Here is a 16043-nt window from a genome sequence, read left to right as displayed (position 1 = left end):
CTCCTCAATTCCCAGAAACCTCTCCCAGATTTGACCACTCACCCTCACACCAGTGGCAATATACGAGCGGTGATTGATAAATTCGTGTCCTAGGGTAGAAGGAGATGAGTTATACAGCTCTCATTACATGCACATGCAGTTCAACTCTTTGAGTGATTATGCAGAAAGTCTGAAGTTAATAACTCATCTCCTTCTACCATAGGCCACAAACTTATCAGTCAGCCCCGATGAGTTATTAATTTCAAACTTTCCGCAGAATCACTCAAAGAGTTGAACTGCATGTGCATGTAACAAGAGCTATCTCCTTCTACCCTAGGCCATGAACTTGTCAATCACCCCTCGTACAATGGACAATTATCCCGCCAACCTGGACAGCTTGGGAATGTGGGAAGAAACCAGAGCGTCTGGGGAAATCTATATAGTGGGAGAACATGGAAACACTGCATAAACAGCATTGAAGGTCAGGATCACAGCTGGGAGGCAATGCCTCGATGAGCTCCATTCACAGATAATATTCCCAAAAAGTGCAAGGGTTATCCTTATGCAAAGCTATGCTATTATACTGCAGAATATTCGGAGGCATGTGATAAAATAGGCCAAACTCAGCATGGTTTCCTTAAGGCGAAATCTTGCCTGACAAATCTGTTGGAGAGTCAGTGGATGTTGTTTACTTGGATTTTCAGAAGGCCCCCGACAAGGTGCCACACGTGAGGCTGCCTAACAGGAGCCCGGGGGATTACAGGAAAGATACTCACATGGATAGAGCGTTAGCTGACTGGTAGGCGGCAAAGAGAGGGAATAAAGGGGGCCTTTTCTGGGTGACTAGTGTTGTTCCACAGGGGTTAGTATTGTGACTGCTTCTTTTCACGTTATATGTCAATCATTTGGATGACAGAATTGATGTTATTTTTTTGGCCAGAGTTGTGGATGATATGGAGATAGGTGGAGGGAAGGTAATGTTGAGGAAGCAGGGTTTCTGCAGAAGGACTCAGACAGATTGGGAGGAAGTGGCAGATGGAATATAGTGTGGGGAGGTGTATAGTCATGCACTTTGGTATAAAGGCACTGACTATGTTCTAAACGGGGAGAAAATTCAGAAATCAGAGGAGCAAGGGGACCTGCGAGTCCTTGTGCAGGTTTGCCTGAAGGTTAACTTACAGGTTGAGTTTGTAGTAAGGAAGGAAGATGCAGCATTAGCATTAATTTCAAGAGCAGAATATAACAGCAAGGAAGTAATGCTGAAGCTTTATAAGGCATTGGTCAGACAGCTTTTAGATCATAAGACATAGGAGCAGAATTAGGCCATTCAGCCCATTGAGTCTGCTCTGCCATCCCATCATGGCTGATCCCAAATCCCACTCAACCCTGTACACCTGCCTTCTCGTCATATCTTTTGATGTCCTGACCAATCAGGAAACAATCAACGTCCGCTTTAAATATACCCATGGACTTGGCTTCCAGAGCTGTCTGTGGAAGAGCGTTCCACAAATTCACTACTTTCTGGCTGAAAAAATTCCTTCCTGCTTCTGCTCTAAAGGATCACCCCTCAGTTTGAGGCTGTGCCTCTAGTTCTGGATACCCCTCCACCTTAGGAAGCATCCTCTCCACAGCCACCTTACCTAGTCCTTTCAATGAGATCTCCCCCCGCACCACATTGTTCTAAATTCCAGTGAACACAAGCCCAAAAGCAGATGACACAAAGATAAGTGGAGGGGTAGGTAATGCTGAAGAAGGACTTAGAATGGGCAGAAGTGTGGCAGATAGAATACAGTGTTGGGGAACGTATGATAATGCATTTTGGTAAAAAGAACTAAAGAGCAGACTATTTTCTAAATGGGGAGAAAATTCAAAATTCAGAGGTACAAAGGTCCTTAGCAGTACTTGTGCAGGACTCCCAGAAGGTTAATTTTACAGGCTGTGTCTGTGGTAAAGAAGGCAAATGCAATGTTGGCATTCATTTCAAGGGAATAGAATATCAAAACAAGGAGATAATGCTGAGGCTTTATAAGACACTAGTCAGGCTGCACTTGGAGTATTGTCAACAGTTTTGGGTCCTGTATCTCGGAAAGGATGTGTTGTGATTGGAAAGAGTCCAGAGGAGGTTCACGAAGATGATTCTGGGAATGTAGGAGTTAACATATGATGAGTGTTTGATGGCTCTGGGCCTGTATTAACTGGAGTTTAGAAGACTGGGTGAAACCTACTGAATATTGAAAGGCCTAGACAGAGCAGATGTGGAGATGAAGTTTCCTATGTCGGGGGAGTCTAGGAGCAGAGGGCACAGCCTCAGAATAGAAGGGCATCCCTTTAAAATAGAGACAAGAAGAAATTGTTTTAGCTGGAGGGTGGTGAATCTGTGGAATTCATTTCCACAGTTGGCTCTGGAAGCCAAGTCATTGATATATCTAAAGTGGAGGCTGATCGTTTCTTAATTAGTCAGGCCATCAAAGGTTACGAGGAGAAGGCAGGAGAAAGGGATTGATAGGGCCAATAAATCAGCCATGATGGAATGGCGAATGGATTCGATGGGCAGAATGGCCTAATTCACAACTCTTTGGCTTTTAATAGAGCTTACCTGCAAATGCTCCATTCCGGCTCGATTTTGGAGATGGTGGGGTCGTCCGTGTAGTTGTACCTAACGTTGGGGTTTTGCAGTTGAGCCCGGTTGATGTGGACTCGGATGGAAGCTGGACCGGTGCCCGTGGTCGAGGCAGATGTCACACAGATAATCTCCCCTGAAGTCCTCCTGAAGGACAAGGTGAAGAAAGAGCACTCAATTAAAATGGGAATTATAGGGTTAACTGATAAATGGCAGATTTCCAGCGAATGCTGCAGCTCAAGAGTTAGAATATAAAATGTAGATCAATAATAGGCTGTTCAGCCCATGATACTGTTCCAAACTATTTATCTAGCAAAAATCTGCTAACTAAACAAATCCTAACAATCTCTACCCATTATCTGGCAACACACACAAAATGCAGGAGGACCTAGCATCTGTGGAAATGAATAAACGGTTGACGTTTTGGGTTGAGACCCTTTATCAGGACTAGAAAGGAAGGGGGAAGACGCTAGAATAAAAAAGGTGGGAGGAGGAGAAGGAGGATAGCTAGAAGGTTGTAGGTGAGGCCAGCAGGGTGGAAGGTCAAGGGCTGGAGAGGAAGGAATCTGATAGGAGGGAGAGTGGACCATGGAGATAGGGAAGGGGAGGGGACCCAGTGGGTGGTGATAGGCAGGTGAGGAGGTAAGAGGCAAGAGTGGGGAATAGGAGGGGGGGAAGGGGAGAACATTAACAAATGGAGAAATCGATGTTCATGCCATCAGGTTGGAGGCTACCCAGATGGAATATAAGGTGTTGCTCCTCCATCCTGAGAGTGGCCTCATCTTGGCACAAGAGGAGGCCATGGACCACATGACAGAATGGGAATGGGAATCAGAATTAAAGTGTTTAGCCACCAGGATCTGATTAACTAATTTAAACCAGTTTACTCTCTCAGAGACTCTGAATGATCAGCTCATAATCCGGCAAATACGCCCTTCGTCCGGAGCTTTCCCACCAGAACAAAAATCATCTCAAAACCCTGGCCCCCCAATCATAATCTTATGCCCCATTCTTCAGAATTCAGTTCCAAAATTTTTAAATGTATGTGTTTTTCTCTTTCATATCAGCCCAGTGAATCTCTTCTGGAAAGTCTCCTTGTAAAGTGACAAGGTTTGGTCTTTCTAAACTTACCTTTCAAAACGGCAGATTCCATTATCTCCGATGTAGGCCTCCACAGAACTGCCGGCATCGAGGTGGACGCCCATGATTGTCACCCGGCTGCCCCCAGAGACGGGGCCTTGGGAGGGGACCACCTTGTTAAACCTTGGCGTCTTGGGTGTTTGGGGGGAGAAAATAATGCAAAATTGTTCTTAGAAATAAACTGAATAATCTGAAGAGATGCAGAGAGAGAGAGAGAGAGAGATAGAGAGGGGGCAGACAGGGTGACAGAGAGAGAGGGGGGGCAGAGGGACAGAGTGAAAAAGGGAGTGAATGGGGGAGAAGGGAATTGGGGAGAGAGTCAGGGTGAGGAAGGGAGAGAGGGGAAGAGAGAGGAGGAGGGAAGGGGGAAGAGAGAGGAGGAGGGGAGGGGGAAGAGAGAGGAGGAGGGGAGGGGGAAGAGAGAGGAGGAGGGGAGGGGGAAGACAGGGGGAAGGGGAGGGAGAGAGGGTGAGAGGTGAAGGGGAGAGGGGAGAGAGGGAGAGGGGAGAAGGGGAATGGGGAGGTGGTGGGGAAGGAGAGAGGGAGGGAAAGCCAGAGGGATGTAAAAGTGATAGAAAACATGCAATTTGGAGAACATACGGTAGGAAAGAGAGGCTATGCAAACTCTGAAACACGTCTAATCACAAACACAAGAGATTCTGCAGTCACTGGAAATGCAGAGCAAAACACACAAAATGCTGGAGGAGCTCAGCAGGCCAGGCAGCATCGATGGAAAAGAGTAAACAGTCACCATTTCAGGCTGAGACCCTTCATCAGTCCTGCAGCATTTTATGTACTGAATGTGTTGTCTGAAATATGTCGTACATTTTAACAGTGCCTGCACCAATGTTAGGACTTCCCAAAGTTTTTAGAGGCCAATGAAATCTAATTTTTCTCAATGCTTTCACTATAACTATGTAGGAAACTGTACACAGTCCCAATCCATAGCATGTCATAGTCACAGAAAATAACAGTCAGAAACAGGCCCTTTGGCCCATCTAGTACATCCCAACCTGTTTTTCTGTCTAGTTACACGTATCTGCACCTGGACCATTACATTCCACACTACTCTCATCTGTGCACTTATCCAAACTTCTCTTCAATGTTGCAATGGAACCAGCAGACCAATTATTTTAGTTCATAGGAGGCGATGGCTGCTGGCAATGCCAGCATTTACTCTTAATCCTTAATTCCCCTAACTCTGCTGTGGACGGTCCCAAGCCCGGCTGTGAAAGGAGGAGGGTTGGACATGGGGCTAGCAACCCCATCCTGTAAAAACCCAGAGCTACAGAAACACCAACAGAAGCTTCAAAGACTTCAAGAACTCTGCTGAGCTGCAGAAGATGGCCAATGGGGTAGGGGTAATGGGCTTAAGTAAAGATAATTGCCTCTTAAACTGAGGAGGTGAGTAAGAATCACGAAACTTGCAGTCACATACACACCCAGTGGCCACTTTAATCAGGTATACCTGCACAACTGCTCATTAATGCAAATATCTAATCAGCCAATCATGTGGCAGCAACTCGATGCTTAAAAGCATGCGGGCATGGTCAAGAGGCTCAGCTGCTGATCAAACATCAGAATGGGGAAGAAATATGATGTGTGATTTTGACTGAGGAATGACTGCTGGTGCCAGATGGGGTGGTCTGAGTATTTCAGAAACTGCTGATCTTGAAGTGGATGTGCTACAGCAGTAGAAGACCACGAATATACACTTAGTAGCCACTTTATGACGCTCACGTAACGTGTCAACAGTGAAATATATCTAAATACTACCCTTTCTGCCCTGTGGTACTAAGGCCAATTTCAAAAGCCGCAGCCGGAATGAACTAAGACAACACTAACCAGAGTCCTCTCACATAGGGTTAGCCAGTGAACGCAACACCCAGACTGGTATCACAATGAAGGCCTCCTGTGCACAGACAGGAGACGGATGCCAGAACAGGAGTGATGCAAGGGCTCAAACACTTGGCAGCTCTTACCACAAAGGTGAAGGGTTCTGATGAGATAGCCCGGTAGTCATCGTTGCAGTCCACAACACAGACCTCCACGTAACCTCTGTCAGCCACTTGGGGCATGGCCTGCTCCATGTCACACACGATCCTGGAAACAAACAGATTAGACTAGCTTTATTTATACATACAGTGAACTGCGCCACTCTGCGCTGGTGACTAACACAGCCCGAAGACGTGCCGGGGGGGGGGCAGCCCACAAGTGTCGCCATGTTCCCGGTGCCAATATAGCATGGCCGCAGCCTACTAATCGCAACCTGTTTGCCATTTTGAAATCAGAGCACACAGTGGAATCCCACAGAGTCACAGGGAGAAACTACGAGCTCCCAACACTCAGCGGTGGGAAATGATTCTTACATAAGGACGTTTATGTGAGAATGCTGTTCTTGGACTACAGTTCGGCACTCAACACCATAATTCCCTCCAGGCTCCACAGGAAGCTCAGAGACCTCGGCCTTCACCCTGCCTTGTGTAGCTGGATCCTGTCAGATCGCCGGCAGGTGGTAAGAGTGGGCTCCCTCACCTCCACCACCCCTCTGACTCTCAACACAGGAGCCCCTCAGGGCCGTTTATTGAGTCCCCTCCATTACTCCTTGTATACCCATGACTGTGTCACCACCCACATCTCTAATCTGCTAATTAAGTTTGCCGAAGACACTACATTGATTGGCCTAATCTGAAACAATAACGAGGTGAGCTCCAAGAAAGAAGTCATCTCTCCGACACAGTGGTGTCAAGAAAACAACCTCTCCCTCAATGTCGCAAAAACAAAGGAGCTGGTTGTGGATTACAGGAGGAATGGAGACGGGATAACCCCTATTGACATCAATGGATCTGGGGTTGAGAGGGTGAACAGCTTCAAGTTCCTCGGCATCCACATCACCGAGGACCTCACGTGGTCTGTACGCACCGGCTGTGTGGTGAAAAGGCACAACAGCACCTCTTGCACCTCAGAGGGTTGAGGAAGTTTGGTATGGGGCTCCCAATTCCTAACAACTTTCTACAGGGGCACAATTGAGAGCATCCTGACTGGCTGCATCACTGCCAGGTATGGGAACTGTACCTCCCTTAATCTCAGGACTCTGCAGAGTGGTGCGGACAGCCCAGTGCATCTGTAGTTGTGAACTTCCCACTATTCAGGACATTTACAAAGACAGGTGTGTAAAAAGGGCCTGAAGGATCAATGGGGACCAGAGTCACCCCAACCACAAACTGTTCCAGCTGCTACCAATGGGGAAACGGTACCACAGCATAACAGCCAGGACCAACAGGCTCCAGGACAACTTCTTCCACCAGGCCATCAGACTGATTAACTCATGCTGATTTGAGTGTATTTCTATGTTACATTGACTGTTTTATTTATTATAAATTATTATAAAGTACTATGATTGCCACATTGCACATTTAGATGGAGACGTAACGTAAAACTTTTTACTCCTTGTGTATGTGGAGGATGTAAGAAATAAAGTCAATTGAGTCAACATGAGTTGTAGAGCCCTTGAAAGTGAGTCCGTAGGTTGTGAAATCAGTTCAGTGTTGAGGTGAGTGAAGTTATCCGTGTCAGATCAGGAACCTGATGGTTGAAGGGTAATAACTGTTCCTGAACCTGAGGCGGCTGTAGCTCGTGCCTGATGGCAGCAGCAAGAAGAGAGTTTGGAACTGGATCCTTGTTAACGGAAGCTGCTTTCTCAAGGCAGAGCTCCTTGTAGATGTGCTCAGTGGTGGGGAGGGCTTTGTCTGTGATGGACTGGGCTGTGTCCACCACCTTTCTGTAGGCTTGTTCATTCATGGCCATTCCTTCCCGTACCAGACAGATGTAGACCAGTGTAGGCAAATGGCACTAGCTTAGACGGGCATGCTAGTCAGCATGGAGTAGACAGGCTGAATGGTCTGGTTCCAGGCTGAATGATTCAATGGCTCTCAGCAGAAATGATTTGATTTTATAGATCAACTAACTGGATTGGCTTCCCCGTCAGTTGTCTGCTCGGAGGAATCGACCAGCCGACGGGATTGGGAAATTATGGGAAATTTCTGAAACATCTAAAATGACCGAGGCTGATGTGTTTCCTTGACAGAGGCAAAGCATGTGGCTAATGCGGCATACCTGCATAATGCCTGCATTGTTTCATGCACTTTATGCAGTCCTGGGTAGGTCTGTAGTCTAGTGTAGTTTTTTTCTGCGTTGTTTTTTACGTAGTTCGGTCTAGTTTTTGTACTGTGTCATGTAACACCATGGTCCTGAAAAAATGTTGTCTCATTTTTACTGTGTACTGTATCAGCAGTTACGGTCGAAACGACAATAAAAAGTGACGACTTGACGACTGCTTGCCTCTATTGGTCAGGGCACTGAGTATAAGGGCAACGAAGTCAAGTTGCAGCTTTACTAAACGCTGGTCAGACAACACTTGGAGTAGGACGTGCAGGTCTGGTTGCCCTTGACAGGGAAGATGTGGGGCTTTGGAAAGGAAGCAGGATAGGTTTACAAGGAATCTGCCTGGATGAGAGAGCATCAGCTACACAGAGTGCAGGGGGAGAGGGGTTTGATGTCTTTCTTTGAATGAGTTCCATAGTTCTTGATTCGTGGCTGTCTGTGGGGAAGACGAATCTCAGGGTTGCATACTGCATACATAATTTATTAATAAATGTACTTTGAATGCGACAAAGAGGTTTCACATACTTGGGCTGTTTTCGTTGGAGCGCCAGGGGTTGAGGAGAGAATTATGAGAGATACAGGTCGATTTCGACTGTCTGCCCATCCTCCCAGGGTAGAAACGCCAAGGACCAGAGGGCATGCATTTAAGGCGAAGTGGGAAAGGTTTAAAGGAGACGTGTGAGGCAAGATTTCACAGAGCGGTGGTGGCTGCCGGGTATACTAGTGGAAATAGGCATAATGGTGGTGTCACGGGGAATCGAGGACATGGATTATGTACAGGCAGAAGGTAATTAGTTTAATTCAGCATTGTGTTCAGCACGGACATTGTGGGCCGAAGGGCCTGTTCCTGTGCTGTACTCTGCTCCGCTCTATGTACACACTCACTGCTCGGCGCTGATGTATTCCTCTTGGATGGGGTTGCAGCGGACCCGTCCCACGTGCACCCCGTAGCGGATCTCGGAGAACTTCAGGCCCAGGTTCACGCCGGTGATGGTCAGCCTGGTTCCTCCCTCCTTCGGCCCAGTCTCGGGCACCAGCTGCAGAGAGGAGAAAGGCACAGGTTGACAGTCCAGCCCACCCTGCAAGAGACCGCACCACCTCCTGAGCTTCCAGACCCTAACGCTCTCGGAACGTGCAAGGGGAGGAAACCCACCTGGTCAAAGGGAGAACATAGGAACTCCTCACAGACAACAGCACTGAGGACTGAACCCTGACTGTTGATGCTAACCACCAGAATCACAGCTATGCTCTTTATAATGTGTGTTCCCTGGACACATCTCTTTGCCTGAGATGTTCAATACACAAGACAGATCACCCCTACAAGATGAAGCAACCAGCAGCTACACAAAAAGGCACACACAGCTCTAGCAGCGGGTCATAAATTGGCTGTTACGTATATCACTGGCAGTTTCATACCATGGAAAGAACCTCTCCGAGTGCAGCTTCAGACATAACAACGAGCGGGGTTGGATTGAATCCTCTGCGTTCCTGACGGAGTTTGAAAGACTCTTGCAGACGAGCTCGATGCTACGCTTTTAGCAAGCCCGCAGGCCAGTCAGCGACTGAGAGCGTAGCTTCAGATTGCTTTTCCCAAGCGGAAAGGCTGCTAGCTATCGGGCTGCCAGGGCTGTCTGTCCGTAAGGAGTTTGGACGTTCTCCCCATGACTCTGTGTGTGGCTCTCCTCTGGGTTCTCCAGTTTTCGGTGCCAAAAGCACGGCCACACCTACAGGTTGCCCAGTGTCATCTTGAATGATTTCATTCAACACCAACGATGCATTTCACTGTATGTCTCCATGTCCAGCTGACAAGTACACCTGGTCTTTAAACTTTGACACTCCAAAGGCATAGGGGTCAGGGGTGATGAGTTGTGGGCATGCTACGTTGGGGCAGGAAGTGTGGTGACGCTTATGGACTGCCCCCAGGACACCTTCAGACTGTGTTGGTCAATGATGGAAATGACGCATTTGTTATGTTTGTGTGAAAAATCTAACCTAATAAAGCTAATCTGACTGCTGTTTCCCTGAGAGCTGTGCAGCGATGGGGGGGTCTGCTTTGGTGGGGTGGGGGGGGGGGAGGGAATGTAGTATGGGGTCCAGTGGGATAGGCAACTATTCCAACTCAGGATGAAATTCAAACAGGAATGCCGCAGATGCTGGAAATCTGAAATAGAGGCAGAAAATGCTGGAAACACTCAGCAGGTCAGTCAGCGTCTGTGGGGAGAGAACCTCTCGTAAAATGATACAGAAAGAGGACCTTCGCCCCAAGTGCTCCACGGTGACCAAGATGCAGCGTAGTGGTTAGCACAACACCTTACGATACCAGCAACCCTGGTTCAATACCCGTCACTGCCCGTAAGGAGATCGTATGTTCTCCTCGTGAGGGCGTGGGTTTCCTCCCTCAACCCAAAGGGACGCACTGGTGAATAGGTTAATTGTTCATTGTCCCGTGATTAGGCTAGGGCTAAGGGCCTGTTTTGCGCTGTATCTAAATAAATAAATAATTCTAGCCCTTTTGCTATAAACCTTTCCTATGCGTGTACTCCAATGAAGAATGTAGGGCCTGAACTCTTGCTTGTCTGCCCACAGATGCTTCCCTACCTGCCGAGCAATTTTTGTGTTTTAACTCCAACTTTGGAACCCGACTTCAGAATAAACAAGATCCAAAGGATGGAAAGTGCAAGAAGGTGGGGATACGAGAAAAGGAGGCCAAGGGGGCATCGAGAGCAACAAGTTCATCGTGGGCGTCAAGCGCGAGGTTCGGCAAGCTCCACCCACACGTGGACTATGACGGTCCAATCAAAGGACACCTGCCACACCTGGCGGCAGAGGCAGCCAATCAGCTTGGCCGGCTCTGTGCCAGGTGGTCGGGCCCATTGCTCCTGCAGCCAATCACTCATCACTCTTCTCGTCAGGCCAGAAGGTCTCAGTTACTGAGACACTATGGTTACAGCGATGCTTGGCAATGCGATTCATTAAACCAAATTATTCATAATGGAAAGACAGGTGTAACTTGACAAAACAAATATTATGACTGATGAGGAGCTCTGTAACGGCCTTGTAATAACAATAATAGTATAATTATGGGCAATTTTACATCACTTTTAATGCCAAGTATTCATGTGACAAACAGCTGCAGTCTGCGGGTAAGGCAGGAAGCTGCAGAGAACAAACCCAGAGAGGAGAGATTCCACTGGAACTCAAATCCCAGAGGACAGGCTTGTTAACTTTAGATGAGAGTGGAACACACAAGTCCCACTTCACACGTGTGTCTGTGGAAGGATGAAACAGCAGATCAGAGCGGAAGTGAGTGGTGTGTTGGAGAACTCCCTGTTCCACCTGGGACTGTGGGGCACTGGGAATGGGAATTGAGGTGCCTATGGATGGGGGAGGGAGGGAGCGAAGGAAAAATTATAAGCAAAAGGGAGAGAGAGAATTCAAAATGGGTGAGAGGGGAAGAGGTGAGGGGTGGGAGGTGGGGAGGGGAGGGGAGAGGGAGGGGGAGAGAGGGAAGAGAAGGAAAGGGAAAAGAGGGGGAGAGGGGGAAGAGGGAAGGGGTGGAAGAGAGTGCAAGAGAGGGAAAGACATGGAAGAGAGGGGAAGAGACAAAGAGATGGAAAGAGACGGGAAGAGATGAGAAGGGGAAGAGGGGCGGAAGAGACATAGAAAATCTACAGCACAATACAGGCCCTTCGGCCCACAATGCTATGCTGAACATGTACGTACTTTAGAAATTACCTCGGGTTACCCAAAGCCCTCTATTTTTCTAAAAAAAAAGGGGAGGGGTAAGAGGGGAGGAGGGGGAAAAGGGGGAAAAGAATGGAAGAGAGGGGAAGGCAGGAAAGATGGTGGGAGAGGGGGAAGAGGGAGGAAGAGGGATGAAGAAGAAGAGGGAGGAAGGGGGAAAGATGGGGAAAGTGGAAGAAGCAGGGAAGGGTAAGGGTAAAAGGGAAGAGGGGAAAAAGGAGGAAAGAGTGAAGAAAGATGGGAAAAGTGGGAGGAAAGGTGGAGGAGGGGAAGAGGGGAAAGAGGATAAAAGAGGAAAGGGGGAAGGGGAAGAGAGGGAAAGAGGGATCAAGGGGGCAAGAGGTGGAAGGGGGGAAAGTGGAGTGAAGGGGAAGAGGGAGGAAATGGGAAAGAGGGAGAAAGTGGGGGTATATGGGGAAGAGGGGAAAGATGGGCAAAGCAGGGGAAGGGTAAATGGGGAAAGGGGAAACGGAGAAGGGCAGAGCGGTGCACGCATGGACCGGGTCCAGGTGGAGGGGTACATGTGTGGTCATTGTCTGGGTGGAACACAGGTTGACCAGGTCGAGGTGAACATGCGTGGACCATGTAGAGGGGAGAATGTGCGGACCATGCAGAGAGGGGTACGTGCGGACTGTGCAGAGGGTAGAATTTGCAGACCGTGCAGAGGGTAGAATTCGCGGACTGTGCAGAGGGGAGAACGAGCGGACGGTGTAGAGGGGGATACACGCGGACCGTGTAGAGGGACAAACCTTGGTGATCCTGGGATTAGTGCACCTGCTGTTGCTGCTGCTTTGGTGCATCCAGCTGCTGCCCGACGCCTGGCAGTCGGGTTGAAGAACACACCTCTTCTCCTGCACACACCAGCCGCACTCAAACTTGGGGTCCGCCTTCAGGCAAAGTCCGCAGCTCTCCCGTAAGGCAGTGCACTTGTACAGGTGAGCTGGAGGGGAGAGGGGCAATGGTTAGTGATCAGAACTGGAGCTTCGGTGATCCCCTCCATTCGGACCTGACTCTACCTGTCGAGAACCAGACCAGCCTTCTCTTTCCCACCATGTTCCAGTCACACTTTTCCCCGCCTCTTCCTGTCACTCTCCATCCCACCACCCAGCCCTGCCTCATCCTGTCACTCTCCATCCCGCCACCCAGCCCTGCCTCTTCCTGTCACTCTCCATTCCCACCCAGCCCCGCCTCTTCCTGTCACTCTCCATCCCCACCCAGCCCCGCCTCTTCCTGTCACTCTCCATTCCCACCCAGCCCCGCCTCTTCCTGTCACTCTCCATCCCGCCACCCAGCCCTGCCTCTTCCTGTCACTCTCCATTCCCACCCAGCCCCGCCTCTTCCTGTCACTCTCCATCCCGCCACCCAGCCCTGCCTCTTCCTGTCACTCTCCATTCCCACCCAGCCCCGCCTCTTCCTGTCACTCTCCATTCCCACCCAGCCCCGCCTCTGTCACTCTCCATCCCGCCACCCAGCCCTGCCTCTTCCTGTCACTCTCCATTCCCACCCAGCCCCGCCTCTTCCTGTCACTCTCCATCCCGTCACCCAGCCCCGCCTCTTCCTGTCACTCTCCATCCCGCCACCCAGCCCTGCCTCTTCCTGTCACTCTCCATCCCGCCACCCAGCCCCGCCTCTTCCTGTCACTCTCCATCCCCACCCAGCCCTGCCACTTCCTGTCACTCTCCATCCCGCCACCCAGCCCTGCCTCTTCCTGTCACACACCATCCCGCCACCCAGCCCCGCCTCTTCCTGTCACTCTCCATCCCGCCACCCAGCCCCGCCTCTTCCTGTCACACACCATCCCGCCACCCAGCCCCGCCTCTTCCTGTCACTCTCCATCCCCACCCAGCCCTGCCTCTTCCTGTCACTCTCCATCCCGCCACCCAGCCCTGCCTCTTCCTGTCACACACCATCCCGCCACCCAGCCCCGCCTCTTCCTGTCACTCTCCATCCCGCCACCCAGCCCCGCCTCTTCCTGTCACTCTCCATCCCGCCACCCAGCCCTGCCTCTTCCTGTCACTCTCCATCCCGCCACCCAGCCCCGCCTCTTCCTGTCACTCTCCATCCCGTCACCCAGCCCCGCCTCTTCCTGTCACTCTCCATCCCGCCACCCAGCCCCGCCTCTTCCTGTCACTCTCCATCCCCACCCAGCCCCGCCTCTTCCTGTCACTCTCCATCCCGCCACCCAGCCCCGCCTCTTCCTGTCACTCTCCATCCCCACCCAGCCCCGCCTCTTCCTGTCACACACCATCCCGCCACCCAGCCCCGCCTCTTCCTGTCACTCTCCATCCCGCCACCCAGCCCCGCCTCTTCCTGTCACTCTCCATCCCCACCCAGCCCCGCCTCTTCCTGTCACTCTCCATCCCGCCACCCAGCCCCGCCTCTTCCTGTCACTCTCCATCCCGCCACCCAGCCCTGCCTCTTCCTGTCACTCTCCAACCGCCACCCAGCCCTGCCTCTTCCTGTCACTCTCCATCCCGCCACCCAGCCCTGCCTCTTCCTGTCACTCTCCATCCCGCCACCCAGCCCTGCCTCTTCCTGTCACACACCATCCCGCCACCCAGCCGCGCCTCTTCCTGTCACTCTCCATCCCGCCACCCAGCCCCGCCTCTTCCTGTCACTCTCCATCCCGCCACCCAGCCCCGCCTCTTCCTGTCACTCTCCATCCCGCCACCCAGCCCTGCCTCTTCCTGTCACTCTCCATCCCGCCACCCAGCCCTGCCTCTTCCTGTCACTCTCCATCCCGCCACCCAGCCCCGCCTCTTCCTGTCACTCTCCATTCCCACCCAGCCCCGCCTCTTCCTGTCACTCTCCATTCCCACCCAGCCCCGCCTCTTCCTGTCACTCTCCATTCCCACCCATCCCTGCCTCTTCCTGTCACTCTCCATCCCGCCACCCAGCCCCGCCTCTTCCTGTCACACACCATCCCGCCACCCAGCCCCGCCTCTTCCTGTCACTCTCCATCCCGTCACCCAGCCCCGCCTCTTCCTGTCACTCTCCATCCCGCCACCCAGCCCCGCCTCTTCCTGTCACTCTCCATCCCGCCACCCAGCCCTGCCTCTTCCTGTCACTCTCCATTCCCACCCAGCCCCGCCTCTTCCTGTCACTCTCCATCCCCACCCAGCCCCGCCTCTTCCTGTCACTCTCCATCCCGCCACCCAGCCCCGCCTCTTCCTGTCACTCTCCATCCCGCCACCCAGCCCCGCCTCTTCCTGTCACTCTCCATCCCGCCACCCAGCCCCACCTCTTCCTGTCACTCTCCATCCCGTCACCCAGCCCCGCCTCTTCCTGTCACTCTCCATCCCGCCACCCAGCTCCACCTCTTCCTGTCACTCTCCATCCCGCCACCCAGCCCCGCCCCTTCCTGTCACACACCATCCCGCCACCCAGCCCCGCCTCTTCCTGTCACTCTCCATCCCGCCACCCAGCCCCGCCTCTTCCTGTCACACACCATCCCGCCACCCAGCCCCGCCTCTTCCTGTCACTCTCCATTCCCACCCAGCCCCGCCTCTTCCTGTCACTCTCCATCCCGCCACCCAGCCCCGCCTCTTCCTGTCACTCTCCATCCCGCCACCCAGCCCCGCCTCTTCCTGTCACTCTCCATCCCCACCCAGCCCCGCCTCTTCCTGTCACTCTCCATCCCGCCACCCAGCCCCGCCTCTTCCTGTCACTCTCCATCCCGCCACCCAGCCCCGCCTCTTCCTGTCACTCTCCATCCCGTCACCCAGCCCCGCCTCTTCCTGTCACTCTCCATCCCGTCACCCAGCCCCGCCTCTTCCTGTCACTCTCCATCCCGCCACCCAGCCCCGCCTCTTCCTGTCACTCTCCATCCGCCACCCAGCCCCGCCTCTTCCTGTCACTCTCCATCCCGCCACCCAGCCCCGCCTCTTCCTGTCACTCTCCATCCCGCCACCCAGCCCCGCCTCTTCCTGTCACTCTCCATCCCGCCACCCAGCCCCGCCTCTTCCTGTCACACACCATCCCGCCACCCAGCCCCGCCTCTTCCTGTCACTCTCCATCCCGCCACCCAGCCCCGCCTCTTCCTGTCACTCTCCATCCCGCCACCCAGCCCCGCCTCTTCCTGTCACTCTCCATCCCGCCACCCAGCCCCGCCTCTTCCTGTCACTCTCCATCCCGCCACCCAGCCCCGCCTCTTCCTGTCACACACCATCCCGCCACCCAGCCCCGCCTCTTCCTGTCACTCTCCATCCCGCCACCCAGCCCCGCCTCTTCCTGTCACTCTCCATCCCGCCACCCAGCCCCGCCTCTTCCTGTCACTCTCCATCCCGCCACCCAGCCCCGCCTCTTCCTGTCACTCTCCATCCCGCCACCCAGCCCCGCCTCTTCCTGTCACTCTCCATCCCCCCACCCAGCCCCGCCTCTTCCTGTCACTCTCCAT

At 52.3% G+C, this 16043-nt stretch overlaps 1 protein-coding gene across 5 annotated transcripts in view; it reads right to left on the bottom strand.

Annotated features, from left to right (window-relative positions):
- The window catches only part of LOC140741720 (plexin-A1-like), a 436373-nt gene that overhangs the window by 85894 nt on the left and 334436 nt on the right, over nt 1–16043 (bottom strand). For all 5 annotated transcript variants that reach the window (XM_073072023.1, XM_073072027.1, XM_073072026.1 and 2 more), the window contains 5 exons: nt 12397–12587; nt 8789–8940; nt 5722–5842; nt 3731–3870; nt 2576–2746 (listed from right to left, as the gene is read on the bottom strand). In XM_073072023.1, coding sequence (XP_072928124.1) covers nt 2576–2746; nt 3731–3870; nt 5722–5842; nt 8789–8940; nt 12397–12587 — 775 coding nt within the window. The remainder of the gene's footprint in view (nt 1–2575; nt 2747–3730; nt 3871–5721; nt 5843–8788; nt 8941–12396; nt 12588–16043) is intronic.

This window comes from Hemitrygon akajei, chromosome 19, assembly GCF_048418815.1.
Source record: "Hemitrygon akajei chromosome 19, sHemAka1.3, whole genome shotgun sequence".
In the NCBI taxonomy this organism is placed as follows: Eukaryota; Metazoa; Chordata; class Chondrichthyes; order Myliobatiformes; family Dasyatidae; genus Hemitrygon; species Hemitrygon akajei.
Note: the sequence above shows the minus strand (reverse complement) of the source record. Positions and strands in the feature narration are given on the sequence as shown.